The sequence below is a fragment of the Emys orbicularis genome, chromosome 3, assembly GCF_028017835.1.
Source record: "Emys orbicularis isolate rEmyOrb1 chromosome 3, rEmyOrb1.hap1, whole genome shotgun sequence".
Classification (NCBI taxonomy): Eukaryota; Metazoa; Chordata; order Testudines; family Emydidae; genus Emys; species Emys orbicularis.
Window position 1 is genome coordinate 165898975 of NC_088685.1, and position 21938 is coordinate 165920912.

The following is a 21938-nucleotide window of genomic DNA, read 5'->3' on the forward strand; positions in this document are numbered from 1 at the left end:
TTTTTACTTATGGCCCAGTACTTCAATTAGTGAACAATTGCAGTTCTTATCATAAATCCCTATTTTCAGGGATTTTAGTATGGTGGACTATTTTATGTAATATATGTGATGTATTAACTAGGCACAAGCAGATATGGCAAATCTGAAGTTTCAGCCTTCTCAGGTCCTTTGTTTTTTGTAGGTCTGAGTCATTTTAACAGGCATCATTTGATAATATATATACCATAACTAGCTTGTTATCTCTAGTTTTGCTTGCAGATTTACTATTAATTATGCTTTCTGGACAAAATCTCTGGGCTGTATTCATTTTGTGTTAAATTTGTTTTTTATGTTAGTGTTAATTTTTATGTTTTCTTGTGTTAAAGCTTTTTCTCTGGGAAAAATTAAGCTAAACTGACCTGAATACTTGGTGTTGTTTTTAAAGACTTTTTGCTTTGACTTAAAAACTATATCCATGCAGCAGAATGTGTATCGTTGTCAGTTTGTTGGGATAATAACTTGTAACTAAATGCTGCAGAAACTGAGATTTCTGAAACTGGAATGATTGCATTTTCTTAAAGCCATGAGCCCATATTCGTTGTTCCCTGCAGAATCATGCATGTCAAAAACCGATTAGCTACTAATTTCACATAGTTAATGGAAAGGACAGAAATGCACAATGCCTGTAAGAACACCTTTCAGCTAATTGAAGTTTAACAGAGCTCCTACTGGTTCATACATAAGGAAGTTATCCTTTAGCTCACCTGGTGGATAGATAGCAGCTGCTTCTGAACCATTGGGTGGTAATTGTTCTAGTTTGTCAATTTTTAGGTGGCATATAAATAGCACATGATGTACTGTATTGTATCAAGTGCTGTGATTTTTACTCTCGGCTAACTCTATTTGGAAAACGTTTCTACTTGTAAAAACAATCTAATGTTAGAAAATAATGAAGTCTTTTGTGATTTCCAGTGTTACTATGAAGTGACTAAAGGAATTATGAAAATCCAATGTTTAGAACTAGTGTAGATTTGTCCACTTTCCTCCGTGTTAACTCAGACTCTGGGGTTTTAATTTCATGGTGGATAACCATACCAGGTAATAGTATTTTGTACTTTCATTGCACCTTTCATCTGAGGAGCTCACTGTTTGAAGTAAACCTTATAGCGCCAGTGAAATAGGTTGATGTTTTCATTTTTTAAAATATAAATCAGTCAATTGAGGAGCATGGAGAGGGGTTACATGATGTGCACAGGGTCTCACTACGTGGCAGAAGTGAGAAAAGAATCCATGAGTTGTGTTTCCCAGTCCCCTCCTCAGATCAGTAGAACATACTTCCTTCCTATGGTGAGAGGTTTTTTAAACTGGTTACTGACCTAAATGTGTTTATATTGAGGAATATTAGGAATAGAACTATGTTGTTTTTGCAAAATAACCTTTTAATATCTTATTCTTTATGGATAATGCCTTTTTTAATGTCAGCAAAATGGAAATATAGCGACAAGGGAAAGGAGGAAATGCAATATGCTGTTGGTTGGAGTGGCTCTCTGAATGTTGAAGAAGGGTAGGTATTGAATTCTTAGTTTATCTGATGAAATGTAACTTTTTAAACTATTACTAATTAGTACTCTGCTCTTTTTATCTTAAATGTACTTTGCGAATAGTTTGGAGAAAGGAAACTGACTAAATGATTTTAATCGCTGTTGATTGTTTATTCATTCCAACTTTAAGAATTCTGGGCTGGAGTAAGTTACATGGCTAAAAATAGTGCCCGAATGCAAAGCCACTACTTGTTATTGGGAGTGAGATTCCTGGGTGTGATTATATGCAAATTAGTGGGTGTACATATAATTATAATAAAAATAATTGTTCACAGATCTGGACTGTCACGAAACCGTTGTAATTCCTTAACCTAGCAAGACAATAAAACTGAACATCTACTGAGTAGAATTGAATTTTTCTTTGGGGTGTGGGAGAAACTTTTTTATCCTGATGTGTTGGGGCTGCAGACCGAAGTAGTTTGTAAGGATCCCCTCCCCATATTCATACCATCACACCAATACTTAAAACACTCCAAGTTACAGGCATAGAGCATCACTCATATGATGCAAAGCCCTTCTTCCCCCAAGATGCCGTGGACATGTTGCGTTTGTTGCCCTCCTAATTCTGATCTCGAAGGTCCATGGTAAGTGGCCTGAGTGCCTAAGCGACTTTTGAAAATGAGATTTGGGCTCCTAAGTGACTTTGGTGCCTTTGAAAATTTTACTTCAAGCCTAGCTTTTGGCTTTGGCTTCCATATATATCTTGGCTTTGGTTTCAATTAGTCATCCTAACCAAACTAGCCCCAGAGAATACAGAATTTCTTCATGCTTTCTCTTCTGCTGCCAAGAAATATTTCAGTTTCCCCCTTTCCTCACATAGCTCAGGTATTTTAGTAAACCATCTTAGGTTTACTTCCTTGAGTTGCTATTTCCCCCTCAATGCTCTTTCTAGGGGCTAGTCTACACTACCCGCCCGGATCGGCGGGTAGAAATCCATCTCTCGGGGATCGATTTATTGCATCTCATCTAGACGGTTAAATCGATCCCCGAATCAACGCGCATACTCCCACCTCTTCAGGTGCAGTAAGTGCCGTCGACGGGGGAGCTGCGGCGGTCGATTTGCCACCGTCCTCACAGCGGGGTAAGTCGAATAGGATACGTCGAATTCAGCTATGCTATTCGCATAGCTGAATTTGCGTATCTTAAATCGACCTCCCTCCCCCCTCCCCAGTGTAGACCTAGCCTAACACCTGCAGCTGTGTGTCACAGTAAAGCCTGGTCTACACTGGGGGAGGGGAGGATCGATCCAAGATATGCAACTTCAGCTACGAGAATAGCGTAGCTGAAGTCGACGTATCTTAGATCGACTTAGAATTACTTACTTTGTGTCCTCGCGGCGCGGGATCGACGGCCGCAGCTCCCCCGTCAACTTTGCTTCCGCCTCTCACCGAGCTGGAGTTCAGCAGTCGACGGGAGAGCGATCGGGATCGATTTATCGCGTCTACACTACATGCGATAAATCGATCCCCGATAGATCATTCGCTACCCGCTGATCCGGCAGGTAGTGTAGACGTACCCTAAGAGTATGTGCAGTAATGTGGTTAAACAGGGAGCTGGAGATGTTGATTTTTATCAACCCATGTGAAATTTTGGGTAGGAGGCATGGACCTTGTTTAAAAACTCGCTACTGCCATATATCTGAGCTGAGTTATCTTTGATAAATATCACAATATGCATCTGGCTTTTCTTTGTTTCCTTCTCACTATTCAAATAACATGGCCTGTTTCACAGAGGCTATTCCTTTTTACATTAGTAGAATCCCTTTCAGTATGTTAGAGTCCCTGGAGGGAGGTATTTCTTTAGATGAGGTGTGATCACTACCTTTACTGCTCCAGTTAAGGGTTTGCGGGTGTTTCAAATAGGAGAGACTTCAAATTCTATAGCAGTGTAACCTAGCTCCCTTATTGTAGCTACACATAGTGCTTAAAGACTGACACACCCCAATATTTTCCTCAACTGGCAATACTCTCTGGTCACTAAGCTTTGCTTTTATATATGTGGTTTCACTCAATTCCTTAATCTTATAAGATTTAATTAATTTACAACTAAAGTCAAACTTGTATTTAGAATATCTTCAGCTTTTTTTAATTGCCAGCCTTAGTCACTTTCTTGTTCTTATGGGAATAGAGCTGACGTGTTATGCCTTCAGAAATTGTTGTTTCAGATGGAATTTACACTTCGAAAGTCATTGGAAATGTCACCTAGGGCTGATATGCTATCTGTTTCCTAGAACCTTTTCACTTGTACTAAATGTTTCCATAATAAATTTAAAACTTTATCTAATGGTGGAAATAAAATCTATGTCTGTATATTGGAAAACGAGTAACCCAAGTGTGTTTCTTGCCATTTATTTGTCTCAAGGAAACCTTGACTGTTGTCTGCTTTCCCCTGGCCAAATTGTGTGTGCATGTCTTGGAAAACTCTCTTCTATTTGTGGTGCTCATTATTCTTATACAGTAAATGCTTGCTAATTACACTGACTGGGGAGACCCATTGCAGCCTAAGGAATTTTTGCAAGTTACTAAATTAACAAACACCATGAAAACGGAGAGTTCTGCATCAGAGTGTACTTTCTTAATTTGTTTTTGACAACAGTAGTTTAGTTTTAATAATTTGATTCTACTTAGTATATTACTAAAAGCATCCTAGTAATTTTGCAAACATAGTGAAGCTTTTGCCTCTGTAGAGCACTGTACTGTTAAATCTTTGCTAAGGAGTGAGGTGAAACCCAATGGTTCTTTGTTAGGCGGATCAGGCCTATGATGATCAAGTTGAAAATTAGCAAGGTTCTCCTGTATTTACCTTTCATTTAACCCCTATCAACTTTAGCAGCAGAGATCCTGTATGTTTTTATAATTGTATATTTCTCTTGAACATTTTTTTACTTATTACATCATTATTCTTTATAGAGCATTTCATTTTTTCTTTAAAATGGGAAATGTGGTATATGAGCACAGCAACTTGCTATTTTATTCTGCACTATTTTTTTCTGATAAAGTCAAATTACTTTTCAAAACCTGTTTTGTATATCCTCAGTCTGCTTTTCTCAAAAGTCCATTTATTCTTCTTCAGAACCCTTGTCATAGCACTCACAATCATTTTAGATACAATCATGTAATTTATGGATCCTAAATCCAGATTAGCTCCTGATACTGTTGCTTACTATGAAAACTATATAAAACAGTTCTGTGCCACTTCCTCAACTGTTACAGTTAAGATCCTAGCTCTCATTTGACTCTAAAATCTTTATGATCCTTAACCTGTTTTTAGTGGTCAGTTGAAAACTAAAGATAACATGTCCTTGCCTTCAATTTTCAGTCAACAGCGTCCGATTTCTCATTTGTTGTTCATGCTTATTTGAGCACTCGTAGATGGATTTCCTGCATTCTGCACTTAATGGTCTGGTCTACCTTTTCTGTAGTGTACATCATTGTTACCTTGACTGCAAAGTGACTCGTTAGTCTTTGCCTTTTAGTAGTGATGTACAGAAAGCATTTACTGCATTAGTTTATAGCCTTTTTTTTTTTTTTTTTTTTTTTTTTCAAATTTCAAACCTTTTGCTTTTTTTTTTTTTTTTTTTTTTTTTTTTTACTATGGCTCTCATCTATCATAAAATTTTCAAACTTCTAAAACAGTTTCTGTTGATGTTTCTGTTCCTGTAGCATTCTACATTCTAATATGTTTTTTCCATGCATTGTTGTTCTATCTGCAACAATAGTATGTTAATCTTAAAAATCTTCCTGTGGACTGCTATATAGCATAAATAATACATAATTTTGAAAAAAACAGAAATTAGGATTTTTTTCTTCAGGATCTTTGAATAGATATACAGTATATATGATTTATAAAAAGCCCCAGCAACACACTCACTCTCTCTCTCTCTCTCTCTCTCTTTTAACCCACAACATAATATATAATTTTACAAATATGTTGTATTAGTATTTTGCATAATATTTTTACCTCATTATGTAATCATTTTTGAATCTTAATAAATTTAAAATATATATATTAAAATTATTAAAATATTTTAATAAGACTGGCAAGATCTGCTGGGTCATATAGAACTATAGCAGTATGTAATTTTAAACTGTTTGGCATGAGATGCTTCATATTTTTATTTTCTGTTTCTAGTGAATGTGTAAGTAGCGCATTGTGCATTCCACTGGCAAGCCAAAAGAGGTAAGAATAGACTCGTTAGCAATTAAAGCTTCTGCTTTCAGATAAATGCATGCTAATCCTTTAAAAGTCAATGGAATTTGAATGTGTATATTTGAGAGGAAAATCAGTTTTTTCACTTTAATATGTTTTATTTTTTTATGGGACAGGAGCTCCACAGGCCGTCCTGACTGGACCTGCATCGTGGTAGGTTTTACCTCTGGCTACGTCCGTTTCTACACTGAGGTGAGTCGTCTTTCAGCACCGTTCAGCTGCAAAGTAGTGATATATTGCTGTAACTTGTAAACTTTCATTTCTGTAGACTATACTGTAAGCCTTTCCTAAGCAAAGGTGAATTAGTGAATAAATATTCATGTTAATTAGTCTTTCTTTCTTAGACTGGAGTCCTACTTCTTGCACAGCTCTTAAATGAAGATCCTGTCCTGCAGCTTAAATGCAGAACCTATGAGGTTCCACGGCATCCTGGAGTCACAGAACAGGTGGTGTAGCAGGCTATTTCAAAAGTAAAATAGTATTGTTTCAGGTTGTGGCATGTTTCTTTCCTACATGAATCCACTCGTGTGTTGTTAGCAGTTTTTGACAGGTGGAAGATTGACCTGAGCAAGAGATTAGGGATAAGTCATTCTAGAAGAATCCTCAAACCAGCTAAATCATAAAGACATAGACAGGAAAGCAGCATTTCTTTCCACTTATTTTTGAGGAGTATATTTAGCCCCAAAGCTAATTGATTAGTCTCATTATAGCTGGTATGGCAACACCCATTGTGTGTGTGTGTATCTTCCTACTGTATTTTCCACTGCATGCATCCGATGAAGTGAGTTTTAGCCCACCAAAGCTTATGCCCAAATAAATTTGTTAGTCTCTAACATGCCACAAGTACTCCTCATTCTTTTTATTGAATTACTATATCATTCATGTAAAAGAGGGCTTCATTTGTTGCTTGGGTTTTCCTTTTATGTGTGCAAAATATAGTAGTAGTAGTATGCTTGTGGATTTTCAAGGGGAATATGCAGCTTGGCAGGTTCCAAGAATTGCACAGTGCTCTAGCAGATGACTTAATATTCTTTTATCTCTCGGTAAGATTACTCTGGAGACAGCTGAAAGGTAAAAAATACCTCCAAGGAAAAAAAGACTTTTTTGAAGGTAGTCATAGGAATCTGCATTTCATTATGCCGTTTCCTGTACAGGGACTCTTGTAGAACATTGTTCAACTTCGTGGAAGAGCCCACCATTCTGCACTTTTTGCTGAATTAGAGTTCGGCATGCAAAAAACTAGGAAGTATTAGAAAGTTTATCTTTATACAAGTGTTCATCTATGATGACAGTATAGCATGACGTGGACCCAATTTTGAATGATGGAGGTTTTAACAAGACATCTAAATCTTGCAGATGGACATTTGGGTGTATAAAACAGGCCTAAGTGCCAATTTAGATCCTAGTCCAGATACAGGATTTGGGCCACAAATCCTTTGATATTTGCACCCTAGATAAACCCATACCAAGGCAGCCTTTACAAATTGCAACAACTTGTACGTTCTCTCCTTAAACCGTTAAAATATAAATAGATGAGAGGCATGAAGTTCCATGAAAGCAGACAACATGTAGACAGTAAATACAGAATTGAGTCTGTATTTGAATAATAGTTAATAGTATGCTGAGATGTCGGATAGTTGTTTAAACTTCTTCTCTTTGTCTCTGCATGATATTCCATTGTGTGGAGTCTGTTAGAAATTAACTGTTCAGATAAAACACTTGTTACCTTGCATTATTTACAAAGCTTTCCTTCAGAGAGCAGAAGAGCTAAGTTGATGTGATGATGGTGAAAGTGATTTGTCTCCTTTACCTCATTGTTTTTAATAAAGAATGAAGAACTGAGTATCCTGTATCCAGCAGCAGTTGTGACTATTGATGGTTTCAGCCTCTTTCAGTCCCTTCGTGCTTGTCGTAATCAGGTAGCAAGAGGTATGTCTCTGAGAGAAGCTGTCTATTGCTGTGACTACAGTAGTACTTGTACAGGCAGTCCTCAACTTTACGACGAACGGCACTTACGATGTTTCTGAATTGACACCCTAATTTGACTTACGACAATTGGTTTTGACTTTACGATGCTCTGTCCCGCAATGGAGTGGACTGCGGTTCCGAGTTACGACGTTTCGACTTATGACACAATTTTCAGGAACCAACTGTGTCATAAGTCCAAAGACTGCCTATACTTACAGAAGTCTGTCTGTTACATTGTATGTTAATACAAAATCATCTAAAATTCATGTTAATTGTATCAGACTGCAGTAGAAGCCAATATGGTTTGTCAGTTTTATATAGCTTATAGTTATGTGAAGGAAAATATTTTTGAGAAATACACTTCCTCAGAACACAGCTTGCTTGAGGATGTTGACTGGAGAAGATTTGACTTGCTAGTACACAGCCATCTTAGATGTGCCTTATCAATGTCTAGAGGGGTCAGCACAGTGATCACTTAGTGATTTTTGTTTTAGTTGAGTATTTTTCCTTTTAGGAAAGGTTTTGAGAAGTGCTGACATCATAACAGTGATTCTGCTGTGGGCAGATGCTCTTCATATTTTAATGGTTGATATCCTTACACTTTAAGCTATGAAAAACCCTGAAGGCTGTTTTAGCTCTTTCTGTGAAGGAAAAATGCTTACTCCTTTCAATCTTTTTGACAACCTGCCCTGCTGCTTACCTTGATTTCTTTTATTGTTAATTCTTGGGATTCTGGCTAATCCAAGTGTGCTGCACCTTGGGAACTGGTCAGTTTCCTGGGGTTAAGGGAGAACCATCAAATAATGGAGTGCTGCGTGGAGGGAGGGTTTCTCACTGCTGGGAGATGGGCTTAATCAAAAGCTTGCACTGGGTCCTGATTTTGCCTCTTACTGTGCTCCAACTCTCTGTTGCCTGTTCTCAATCTCTACCTTCCACCAGGAACCAGTGACAGGGAAATGGGCACATTGCTAGGCCAGGAGTAAAGAGGAACCATAATGGAGCTGCCAGCATGGGAGCATCAGGAATTGTGGGGCCAACAGCGCTGTTAGGTTAAGGCTGGCACTGTGCTAGGAGGGGGCTGGTTCCTCTGGGGCTCAGGAGAGGAGAGTATTTCCATGCAGGGCAAGGAAGAGTGAAGGCTCCCATCCCCTCAGCTAAGAACCAAGAGAGTCATTGAACAAGGTCAGGTGCCAATTCAGGCAGTCGCTCTAATGGCCCCACAGACACCCCTTGAGACCTTTGTGCAGAACTACACTGAGGACTAGTGTTCCTTTTTATACTGTGTCCCACCAGCCAAGGCAGAGACCCTAATTCTATCTATCGCCCCTCCCTACCACCAAAGCATAGCCTTTCTGTTACTGTCTGAGAAATTATCACTGTTCACAAATGAGAGCAATTAGATCTAGCCGCACTTTAATGCTTGCAATAAAAGCACTCCAGTATCTTTCACATGCTAATCCCTTGCATATGCATTGTCCTAAATTTGCAGACAGGTTGAGATGAGAACATTGCTAACAACTCAAGTATAACTAAAGCATACTGTCGCATATCCTGTGAATGTGGATCTTTGTAGAAGCTGCTTACTTATGTTTTGCACAAGACTGTCTCCCGTAATGACACTCACTACCAGGAGAAGGACCAATATTGTTCTGGAACTGATACAGAAACCATTTATTAAACCATAAATAATTGATAAGATAAACAAATTATCTCCATTAATTTATTTTGGTCTTTACAAATATAGCTGGATGTTGTGAACAAAATTTTGTCCAGCTAAATTTTATTAAGTGTCTTAATTTCAACAAAATGGAAAAAATGTTCATATTCTAATTTTGTGCAGCATGTCCTTAAATGTATTGTACAAAAAAGTCTGACAATGCTTCTATGAAAACCTGTAGGTAAAGTTATTGTATGTAATGTCTTATTAATCACAATACTAAATGATTTTCCACTGGCATTTCCCTTAGTGTTCACTCTGTTGTTACTGACCATATAAAGCATTATAGCATGAGCTGACATGACAAAATATTTGTTTAAGAAATCTAATGAACTAATAGCTTTTTACTTATGTCTCAATTTTTATAACATTGGCAGCTGCAGCATCTGGCAATGAGAACATACAACCCCCACCATTAGCCTATAAGAAGTGGGGTTTGCAGGATGTGGACTCCATAGTTGACCATGCCAGTGTGGGTAAGCATTACCATTTATCTTCAAACATTCAACTGGATGAAACCTGTTTTGTCAGTTCTTTAAGACTAAAGGATTACCATGCATGTTGGAGTATTGATCTATGGTAACATTTGGATGGAAATGCATAGAGCTTAGCTGAAGAAGGTTAAAGGATGAGCTTAAGAGCATCAGAAGGCTTTGATTCTCCCATTAGAAGGGATGAGGAAATAGTGGCTGTGTATGGTCTCTGTTCTTCCTCTCTCTTTTGGAAGGGGGCAGCCTAATACTGAGTTTGAGTGAGACTGGGTCAGACTCAGTGTCCTCCTGTGTGGTGGATTAAAGGACTGTCTGGCAGGAAGGATAAAGACCAGTGCAGACCTTGCCTGCAGCAGAGGGAGCAGGACACTTAAAGATTCAGATGACTTATTTCCAGAGGTGACATAGCAGGCCTATATTCTCTTTCCACACTATGACTCTGGGGATATGAGGATGTTTGCTTGTCTCCAGGCCTCCATCACAGACAGGCAGATAGTTGAGGGAGACGGACCAGGCCCCCTCTGCTTGCCTTTGGAGAAAGGAAGGAGAGAGGTGGGCTCTCAAAAAATAAAAATGGAAACCTTTAAAATTAAAACAAATTGCAAGTAGGTTTTTTTTGTTGCATCTACTGGGTTTGTTTGAAATAAAAATGGTCAGTTGATTTCAAATCTTGGTATGTGGCTTCCTTACTAAAATGTATAATCAGTTTTAGATATCGAATAATTCAGCTATATATAGTGTGTAAGAACCAGATGTGAATGAAGTCGGAGCTTGTATTTTTCTAGAGTTATGACTGTTCAGCCAAGGATGCATGAGTAGACTTAGAATTCAAGAGTCTGAAATACCCATTTATATTGAGTTTACATGACTTTTAAGTATTAATTTTTTTTTTTTCTGTATTAGGTCTCATGACTCTGTCTCCTTTTGATCAAATGAAGACTGCCTCCAATATAGGTGGTTATAATGCAGCTATAAAGAATAGTCCACCTACTATGTCTCAGTACATTACTGTGGGCTCCAATCCTTTCACTGGTTTCTTTTATGCCCTGGAGGTATGTATGTATTATGAAATGGGCGTGATAAAAGAATCCGTTTGTCCCAAGTGGCAGATGAGAGAATTAATATCCTTTTCTTTTTCATATTTAAAAAAAAAGGCTATTTTTGAAGAATACTTCATTTACCCCAGTTTGTACAGGTTTTTTTCCTTCAGTCTTCAGAATTTACCTATAATTGGGAAAAATCCCTGTGGGTTGGAATGGTTTCTTTGTGAAATGTGCTCCAGATTCCTGCCATCCAAGACCTCTAACTTTTAAAAAATCTTAAATAAAAAAATAAATAAATTTAATATAGAAACTTTTTTTTTGAATATTAATTTTGTTAGTTGAGACTTTGTCTTCCACTAACTACTCTTTCATGGTTAAGGAAATAAACTTAAAAATAAGTTTTAGATCACATGTCATAATCCAATTTTCAAATTCTTTTGGATTCTGGAGGTACTTGGCCTTTTACCCTGTTATATCGAGGCACTGGGAGTGTACTGTAGCCTGATTTCCTTTTGCCCCAGTTTGTTTTTTACTTTATTTGTAGCCATTGTAGTAGAGAATTAAAATTATTTTGCTTGCCATGACCCTTTCACAAAATATTTATGTACCCTTTATGTATTGGTAAAAAAGCATGGCTATATTTATGTCCCTGTTTATCTTCTGTATATTTGAACCATACAAGACAGAGTGTAATCTCATTATCTAGATCAACAAGTTAACAAAACCAAAGCAATATCAGAATGTTGTGCAGCTAAGTTTTTGAAAAACATTTGTGAGAAAATGTACTTATTTTGGTGTCAATAAGGAACCCAACACCATAGAACCAGCTTGCTCTCCATGAAGCATCATAGACTGTAGTTTTTAACCTTTACTGTAGCACCATATAGTACTAGGCGACCAGAGATTCTCAGTGGGCCTCTGAAACAGCAAGTTGGGACTTGGAGGTGTGGAAATGACATCCTTTTAGGGACATTGAATTGAGATCTTGCTGAACCTCTAGCGCCTTTCCTAGTACCGGGCCTATGAGGCCTACATAGCTGAGATCATCTGTAGTTTTTCTACCTGACTGAGAAACTATCACAGACTTGTATTGAAAATTAATGTGGATGATGTCAAATTTGGCAACATCTCTTTCAAGACTTTGGCTGCAGTGCATTTTTTTTGTTCATTGCTGGAGTTAGTCAGTGTTTAGTGTGTTTCAGCACTTGAGCTCTCATTATGTAGTGATAAGAGACATTAAGGAATTATCTTGTTGCTTTTTAAGAATGCTTTTGTTTTTTCCTTCAGGGTAGCACGCAGCCATTGTTGTCTCACGTTGCATTAGCAGTCGCTAGTAAACTGACTTCAGCATTCTTTAATGCTGCCAGGTAATGAAATGCAAAATAAAGTGTGGTTTTGATTTAGTTTTAACTTGCGTATCTTAAGTTGTGCAGTCATTGGCATTCTGCTGATCACTTTTTCTGTTGCAAGTGGCTGGCTTGGTTGGAAGAGTAAACATGAAGAAGAGGCTGTCCAAAAGCAGAAACCAAAAGTTGAACCTGCTACCCCTTTAGCTGTGAGGCAAGTTTGACACCTACTCCTCAATTGCTCCGAAGCTCTGTTCCTTGATTGTCTTGAATAGTTTTTGAAAGTGGTAATCTTGTGCTGGGATTTTTTTTAAATGTGAGTTTGGTTTCAATTGATTTAGTTTATAAATGGAATTAATTTAATGATCTCTACTTAGCTCTCAGCATGCATTTGTTCCCTCCTCCCTCTAATAATAAAAAAAAAAAAAAAAAAAAAAAAAAACCCTGCCTAGTTTAGCAGCAGGAGAATCACTGTTGAGTAGGTTAAGTACTGGAACAGGAGGCCTAAAGTTTACAATTCAGGTGACTCAACAGAGCTGTATGAGCAATCTTGTAAATACTGTCATGGTACAAAATGCTTTGCATTCAAGGATGTAAAAGTTCCTTACAATAACTTACAGGCATTATCCTCATTTTACTGTTAGGGAAACTGGAGCACAGAGAGGGTGTGACTTGCCTAGTGGTTCAGAAAAAGACAGCAGCAAACTGAGAAATTAAATCCAGTTCTCCTGATTCCTAGCCCCTGCTCTAAACTCTAGGGCCATGCTGTGTCTCCAGGTATGCCTGGCTCTGGTCAGCAATAGGAAAGAATCAACATGATCACCTGTTGCAGAGACTCCTTGCATGCCAAGGCACTAGGGACATTAAACATACTTAGCCTGCTCTCGGAACTTTTACGGGACCTTTCATGTTTTATCAGTTTATAATATGATTATAGTGAAACTTTCATGAAGTTGCAAGGTCTCAAAGTAAATAAAAGCACAAAATTTTGTAATAGCAAAATGCTCTTTCTGTTTTTGTTAACAAAAACAAATCACCCACCCTTTCTACATCCTAGAAAAAAGTATTTCTCTAATCCTGCAAATGGTACTGTTCATAATTCTAAAGTAATTAATGTAGTATCTTTTGATATTCGTTAACTGAGTGTTTGATTTCAGGTTTGGACTTCCAGATTCCCGGCGCCATGGTGAAAGCATATGTCTGTCTCCATGTAACTCGTTGGCAGCAGTAACTGATGACTTTGGAAGAGTTCTTTTACTGGATGTTACACGAGGACTTGCCATTCGCATGTGGAAAGGTACATGTTCAATAAAGCAATTAGTTTGCTTGGAAATGGTGTGGCTGTTTATGTTCAATTTGGCTTAGAATTCTGAGTATTTTGGCCTTTATCATGCACTTATTGTTGTTCTGATCTCTCAAACAGATTTAATATAAATTCAAGGGTGGCAGAGTTATAGAACTGGACCTTAAAATATTATTGGTGGGATCTACAGTAAGGGTTTAATCAACAACCTCAGAAACTGAGTTGTATTGCCTGAATTTCCCTTTCTAGACCTTACCACAGCATGCAGCAGCTGATCCAGTCGTTCTCTTGAAGAGTTTTGAGCTCATTCATTCAAGATTTGTGCAGCTCCAGTTTCTTCTTTGCCTCAGTTGAGAGACGAAGCAGCAGCATTTGGTTCCCCTACCTTATGCGTCACAAAAAGGATGAGAAAATCACTAGGAAGGACAGACCGTTCCACATGCTTACTGCTTTGTTGGGTCAGCATCTCTTGCAGGCTATTCCAAGAGAGAGCGATCAGTCTCATCTCTCTGCCCCAGCTGTTCTGTGGGAAAGAGGAGATGCAGATATTGCCATCTCCAAGACTCCAACAGCAATCACAACCAATATTACAACCCCGGGATAGGACTTGTAGAAGAACATTTTTGTACCCTCCCCCACCCAGGGCCGGCTCCAGGCACCAGCCGAGCAAGCTGGTGCTTGGGGCGGCAGCTTGTAGGAGGCGGCATTCCGCCCAATCCTAGGGCGGCACGGCCGCTTTTTTTTTTTTTTGTTCTGCTCCGGCCGCCCTGTAGGGGGCAGCGGCGTGGAGGACGGGAGCGCCCTGCAGCAAGCCCGGCAGGGCAGCCCGCGTCCTTCCCTCCCAGCCGACCGGAGCGGTGTGGAGCCCTCCCGGCAGGGGGCACGGCGGGAGGGGCTGCGTGGCAGCGCCCCGCTGAAGCCCTGGCCGCCCCCCTTCTCTCTCTCCCCCCACTCCCTCCCCCTCCCCCCGCTAGCCGGGGCACATCTGCAGGGCAGGGAGTCCCCCTGCACCCTGGCTTCGGCCGTGCTGCAGGGTTTTTTTTTTTTTTTTTTTTTTGCTTGGGGTGGCCAGAAAGCCAGAGCCGGCCCTGCCCCCACCCCCCCTTTTATGCCTGGACCTGGTTTCTGTGAAGTTACAAATATCTCTAGCAGCACTCTGTCCTCCCACTGCCCTCACAGTATAAACACAGTATTCCATGCATGTCACTTCTCCCTCTCCCATTCAAGGTTACTTTAGCCCAGAGATACTGGCTTTCCTGAATCAAGTCTACAGGGAAAGCATGGTGGAGTCTCATTTCTCTCCAGACAGCCATTGTAATTGGCTCAATGCTGTGGAGAGGTCTAAGAAGGGAAACCAAAACAGGAGTCAGTCAGGAACGACAGAAATCAAATTTGCAAGCAAATTTTCTCATATTCTTGTTGATGCACTGAGCACAAGTACGTGCGCTATATTCAGGGAACTCCACTAGAACTCGGCGTGGGTTGGGGTGAAGGAACCTTTATTTCCACATTCCCCCCAGGCTGCTTAGCTTCTCTGTTTCAGCTACCGTAGCATAATGGTTGCAGTCTCCTTGTATCGCCTTTGCATTCCTCTCCCCAGTAGTTGGGGTTTATCTGGTGCTTCTCTATTAGTTCAGATATACACATTCACCGTTTTTCTCTTCTGTGTTACTGATCTTTTCATGTTACCTTTAACACCTTTCCATGATCAAGTTTTTGTTTGTTTTGTTTTGTTTGTTTTTTTACTATCTTTATTTTTTTCACTTGAATAAGCATTTACTAAACAAACAGTTTGGTCTGCCAGGTTTCCCAGCATTTACAGCAAGTTGCTTAAACCTGTTTATTAATAAAGGGTGATGTGAGCCACACATGCTCGCACGCTCTTTCTCTCTCCCCCTCCCCAAGTCCTTTTAGTTGTAAACTGCTAACAAATGTTTAACAACTGAATGTTTTGCATGCATTTTCTATTGAGACAAGCACATGGTAAGGAGATAGTCAACTGAAATCATACTTTACTTTTCTCTTCACTTATTCCACGAACACTTTAGAAAACTCACAATTTAAATTATACTTCAGTTTTAAAACTTGTTTTGTGTGCTAATTGTAATGTGGCTTGGGAGGGTTTGTTGATGTCACTTGTGTGTGCTAAATCCCACATACAATCCTGGTGACTTGATCAAGTTCGCACTGTCCGGGAAGGCATCCCATTTTCTGTGTCAGAAGAGCTTGGTAGGGGGGAGAAAGAGAAATTGGCCCAATCAATGTGAGTAATGCTATGTAGGTTGGGAAAGGGTGCTTATATTACTGTTAAATAGCATTTAGGTGGTCACAATACAAATTTTTGGGAGGGTACAATAGCCTTCCACCCAACACTTACATAAACCCTGTTCCAGGAGCAGGCAATTTTCAATTGTGTGTGTTTGTGTAAACTAGTTGACTAATTCCTGTCCTTTCTTACAAAGGATATCGTGATGCACAAATTGGTTGGATTCAGACTGTAGAAGACCTTCATGAAAGAGAAGCTGAAAAGACGGATTTTTCTCCTTTTGGAAGTACTCGAAGTCCAAGTAGAGTGGCTCAATTTCTTGTGATCTATGCTCCAAGAAGAGGAATCCTGGAAGTGTGGAGCACTCAGCAAGGACCCCGGGTTGGTGCCTTCAATGTAGGGAAACACTGTAGGTAAGAAATGCTTAGCATCTTGACATGTTGACAAGTACGCTGTGCTAGTGGGGTAAATAAGTGTGTAACAGACATATTCCTGTCTCTCAGGCAGTCTTATTCCAGTGCCCACAGTGACGAGTGCTAGTAGACTGGTTTTAAATTGCTGACGATGCCTCTGATACTTGCTTGAATGCAGTGCAGAGTGCACTTATTTATGAACGAAGATGTTTCCTTTTCCCTCTCCACTGCTAACCCCCCAACTAATCTTTGCTGGCATAGATCACTAATTAGATGTTCTGATGTTTTTCATTAGTTGTGCTGGGCCCTGGCTGTGTGAAATTCTTCCTTGTGTCTTATACAAAAAATGCATTTTGGTAATTTCAGTCTTCATTGTCATGGCCATATCTGTGTGTTTGTTTCAGGTTGCTGTATCCTGGCTATAAAATAATGGGTTTAAACAATATGACTAGTCAAGGTTGGCAGTCTCAGACTTACCAGATCTGTCTTGTTGATCCAGTGTCTGGAAGCATAAAAACTGTTCATGTACCTTTCCATTTAGCACTAAGGTAAGGTTAGCTGCGTTTTATATAATAATCTACCTTAACTGTCTCTTCTTAACGGAAGTCTTTTGATAAGTGTTTGAAATTGGTTTTTAGTTCCAGAGGGCCAGAATTTGCAATTCTTTCTCACGCTGAGTACTGCATTACTCCAAGGCTTTGTCTTCACTACCCGCCGATCCGGCGGGTAGCAATCGGTTTATCGGGGATCGGCTTACCGCGTCTAGTGAAGACGCGGTAAAATCGATCCCTGATCGCTCTGCCGTCGACTCCGGAAATCCACCTCGGCAGGAGGCGGCAGCGGAGTCGGCGGCAGCGCGGCAGCGGTCGACTTTCCCGCGTCCTCACCGCTAGGTAAGCCGACCTAAAATACGCAACTTCAGCTACGGTATTCACGTAGCTGAAGTTGCGTATCTTAGGTCGGACCCCCGCTGCAGTGTAGACCTAGCCCAAGAGTAGTCTCTCGCACTTGTGTGGAGTAAGGTGTACTCAATGTGAGTAATGATGGTGAAATCTGGCCCTTGGAAAATGAAATGTCTGATTATTTTATATGACTTAATACTTGAGTTTTAGAATAACTAGTAACTGTTTTAATTTCATGTCAGAGTGAACAAAAAATGCTTTCACCAATGATGTAATTCAAAAGTAACAAACATAAAATTTGCAGACCGAACTTTTTCACTGAATATTTCAGTGTGTGTTTATATGAGATATTTAAAAATCTTTTTCAGTGATAAAAAGAGTGAACGAGCAAAAGATATGCATCTAGTGAAGAAGTTAAGTGCTTTACTCAAAGCTAAAACCTCAAATCTGGGTAGGTTTCTCCTAAATGTTTATTTCTTAATGTCTCACCTACTGAATCACACAATATGCACCCTGTATTCCTACTGTGTGTGTGTATATCATACAGATATACCTGTAGATTTTGCCATCTTAATGTTTGTTAGGTGTAAGTGAATTTGTTTGCATATTGAAAGAAGACCTGCAAACTTACTATTCAAATTTATATTAAAATCAGGTTATAATTGTGCTGAATGCTTCAAAAAACTAGATTAAGACGAGCGTTCAGTTCATGTTCATTTCTTTATACAGATCTGCAGTCTAGATAAGTCTCAAATTATCTGCCATGTAGTCTGCTGGTGATGTTGTATTCACTATTGAGCTCCACTGCTGTCTGATCATGGGATGCAAATAATCCTTGTTTGTTTAAACAATGTTCAGTAGAATTATGAATTTCTTAATACTATTTTACCAAGAACAAAAAAATCCAACAATATTGGAGATGTGCTCTATCTGGGGAGCGTTAGGGGGCAGGCAATACTTTCTCTTGAAGGGTTCAGTAGTGTATGTGATGTGATCTGTGATCAGTGGATCTGGATTGTGCAGACCTGCAAAACAGCATAAAAAGGTAAATTTTCAGTGTGCTGTACAGTGTGTCCTTCTCACCTTGGTTATTTGGAGGTGTTCAGCACATCATTTTAATTTTAGAGCAATTGTGCGCAACAGTAAAGAAATCTGAAGTCCTCTTGAAATGAAATATAAAAATTACTATATTTCCGTCTTCTACAGAGCTGTCCCAGCCCCACTAATAGTATCTTTGTTAGTACTTTTTGCACTCCCATCCTAATGTTGACTCAGGTTATCTGGTATGACATGGTTCAGTTGTATTAAAAGTGAGGTTCTCCCACAGGCCAGGGTAAAATTAGTTTGGAAGGCTCCTAGTGCATATTAGCATGAATTATGCCATGACTTTTGCAAATAGCCTGTATATTTTTAAAAGGTTCCTTGGGTGAAATCCACTCTTGTACAAAGAGCCAGCACAAGCCCAGTTCACCACTTAAGTCCTAATTGAGCTCTATTTTGAGTGCTTAAATGGTGTGTAGTGTCCATGCTTGCCATCTGCATGGGGTAGGAGGGGAGGGATAGTTCAGTGGTTTGAGCATTGGCCTGCTAAACCCAGGGTTGTGAGTTCAATCCTTGAGGGGGCCACTTAGGGATCTGGGGCAAAATCAGTACTTGGTCCTGCTAGTGAAGGCAGGGGGCTGGACTCAATGACCTTTCAAGGTCCCTTCCAGTTCTAGGAGATAGGATATCTCCATTAATTATTATTATTAGGAGGGATTTCACCTTTTGCACATAGACACCCTTGTTCCGATATGTAATTTTTCTTACAAAAGAGGCAAATCTGGAATGATACATGCCTCTCAGTTTCTGAGAGACAAGGTGGTTGAGGTAATATCTATTATTGGACCAACTACTGTAGGGTTACCATACGTGCAGATTTTCCCGGACAAGTCCGGCTTTTTGGTCCTCAAATCCCCATCCGGGAGGAAATTCCAAAAAGCAGGACATGTCCGGGAAAATAGGGAGGGGTCGTGGGGGTTGGGTCCAGGCTGGAGCCGCTGGGGCCGGCCGGAGCCGCTCGACCGGAACCGGCGCTTGAGCTGAGCCGGGCCGGAGCCGCTGGGACCGGGGCTGGGGGTGTTCGGCCGCCGGCGAACATTTGATTCGCGGGAAGCAGGGGAGGGGGAGGAGTAGGGGGGCAGAGTGTTCAGGGGAGGGGGTGGAGTTGGGGCAGGGACTTTGGGGAAGGGGCGGGGCTGGGGGCGGGGAAGGGGTGGAGTTGGGGTGGGGCCGGGGCCCTGTGGAGTGTCCTCTTTTTGGACTATTAAAATATGGTAACCCTAAACTACTGTTACTTCTGATATAACCTCACCCACCTTGCGTGTCTCATGTCCTGGGACCAACACAGCTACAGCAACACTGCAGTCGGTGTGAGTTTTTTCCAAGTTAATGGTGGCAGTTAGCCCAAACATGTCAAACCAAACAATTAAAATGTAAATAAGTGTACATCTTCACTGTGGTGCAGAATGACTTGCTTTTCAAGATCCGTGTTGAAAATATGAATTAATCACTTGATCATCTTTGTTGCAGACATGGTTGAAGCTGAAGCAAAGGAATTAATTCTTGATATTAAATACCCTGCTACAAAAAAACAGGTGAATATTGAGAGAGGGAGTTTCAATCTGGGAAAGAATTTCACATGATCAGACTTGGTTATAAAGCCATTAACCTTTCACAATTTTCTTAACAATTCTTTCCATGGTTTCTAATTGACAGAGCTTAAGTTCGTGCTTTACAGCATTGCTTATTTTATTTTTTCTATAACATAGTACATAGAATTCATGTTGATTTGTGACTTCACTGCAGGATCCATTTGTGCTGTAAGGGGAAAAACCTTTACAGTGAAAATATATGTAGCGGAAATAGTAACTAAAAAATACTCTGACTTGAATTGTTATGGGCTTCCTTAAACGCTTCAACAGTAATATGAAGCAAAAGGAATGGAAATACTTCATTTTGTTAAATTTCTGCTAACAGGCTTTGGAAAGCATATTGGCAAGTGAACGTGTACCACTCTCCGCTCTCTCAAACATCACTCAGACACTGATGGACACCTTAAAAAACCAGGGTAAGTGGAAGCTGATTTTGTAGTTATGCAGACCACAATCTATCCGTGGTGTGGCTTGAAGCGAGACCACTGCTGTAAGGCCAGGAGAATATCTATCATGGGTATCCACTGCTTCATCAAGCTTGGTCTGTTTGGCTTTTCTGCCAGATAGAGCAAGAAGTTCCTTTTGTAGAGTTTTTTTCCCCCTGCCTGCATCAGCGTGCTGGTGAGCACCCTCTCCAGCACTTGCCATGGATCTGTAATGCAAGCATTACTTCCGTATATTTTTGAAATCGGTGATGGGTTGAATGAGTCCATGCATTATGTATAGTTTGTAAATGCAAGAAACATAAACTGCTTTCATATAAATACAAATATATATTAACATGTGTATATACACACATCCATAGATATATTCCTGTCCTATATGTTTACATACATTGACTTGCAAATAATTCTATCATGTTTCAGCATCTTCACCAAGGTTCTATTTTGTATATATTAGTAAAATAAGCTGGGCTCAATTCCCACTCCCTCCCCCCTGCAGTAATCCTGTTGTATAGAACAGGAGCCTCCACAAGGTTCCACCTTATGGAGCTCCCTCTTCAGTCTTCCCCCTTCTTTATGAAGGAAATGAGGGTCTGGCTTCTTAAACCCTTAACATTTTTGGATTCACTGAAGGCACAGAGGTTTTGTGCCATTGAAATGGTTGTAGATCTACCTGATACTTCCCTTCTCCTCCTTGTTGGCAGCATGGCTTCACTGGTCTTGCACTTCTAGGTCTTTCTAAACTGGGGACTGTATCCACAGCTTCCTTTAAGGGTAGGTTTCTCAGGCCAAAGAAGTGCATTTCTTCAAAATTCTGACAGATGGAAGAGGGTGAAATAACCCAACATAACTCCTCCCTTGAAACTATTGAAATGCTTCTTGCATTTTGGATTCCATTGTTTTGGGGGGCATGACTAGGTCTTGAGGGATGGAGCAGGAGAAGAGTCTATCTCTGTGAAATCACCTTCAGAGCATAGAGACTTTCCAGCATAAGATAATGTTCATCCTGTTGTTGTTGTTTTGCATGGACTCCATTTCACACTGTGAGGAGGAGCAGCTGAGCCCTTGGCAGTGTAGTTCACAGCAGATGTATTACTGCAGGAGGTGCACAGAGGCCCTGAGTAAACAGAATTTGCCTGTGGATCCCAGAATGCTTGTGGGTTGGGAGGGCCTGTCCCTGGCCACTTCTGTAGTGAGGGATCCCCCCCAGATGATGGGGCAGTCTGTGTAACTTCAGAGCTGTGGAATGAAATAGGAGTTTTTCCATGGGCTTTAATGGGGCCAGGATTTCACCCTTGGAGTGTTCTGCCCAACTTTGTCCTGCCTTGATCAGGGCAAGATCTGGCTTTAAATAGCTAGTGTATCCACTCAAATATGAAGTCCTAAAAATACAGATTCTTATGAAAAACTGTTTTCACAGTGAATTGGAAAATGTATACCTCCATTTTCATTTTGTATTTATTGAGTCTTCTTTGTTAGCTTATGTGTGGTTTATGCTCTGTCCCCTCTTTTTCCATCTGCACTGTATTCCCTGCCTGGTCACAGTAAAGAACAAATTTGGCTG

The 21938-nt window shown here is 40.1% G+C and overlaps 1 protein-coding gene across 2 annotated transcripts in view; it reads left to right on the top strand.

The window, feature by feature from the left end:
• RAB3GAP2 (RAB3 GTPase activating non-catalytic protein subunit 2) overlaps positions 1-21938 on the top strand; it is a 78824-nt gene that overhangs the window by 26155 nt on the left and 30731 nt on the right. For both annotated transcript variants that reach the window (XM_065401104.1, XM_065401105.1), the window contains 15 exons: positions 1462-1543; positions 5712-5759; positions 5906-5981; positions 6134-6235; positions 7619-7718; positions 9852-9950; positions 10869-11017; positions 12296-12375; positions 12479-12568; positions 13512-13651; positions 16120-16336; positions 16741-16884; positions 17607-17689; positions 19810-19874; positions 20257-20347. In XM_065401104.1, coding sequence (XP_065257176.1) covers positions 1462-1543; positions 5712-5759; positions 5906-5981; positions 6134-6235; positions 7619-7718; positions 9852-9950; positions 10869-11017; positions 12296-12375; positions 12479-12568; positions 13512-13651; positions 16120-16336; positions 16741-16884; positions 17607-17689; positions 19810-19874; positions 20257-20347 — 1566 coding nt within the window. The remainder of the gene's footprint in view (positions 1-1461; positions 1544-5711; positions 5760-5905; positions 5982-6133; positions 6236-7618; positions 7719-9851; positions 9951-10868; positions 11018-12295; positions 12376-12478; positions 12569-13511; positions 13652-16119; positions 16337-16740; positions 16885-17606; positions 17690-19809; positions 19875-20256; positions 20348-21938) is intronic.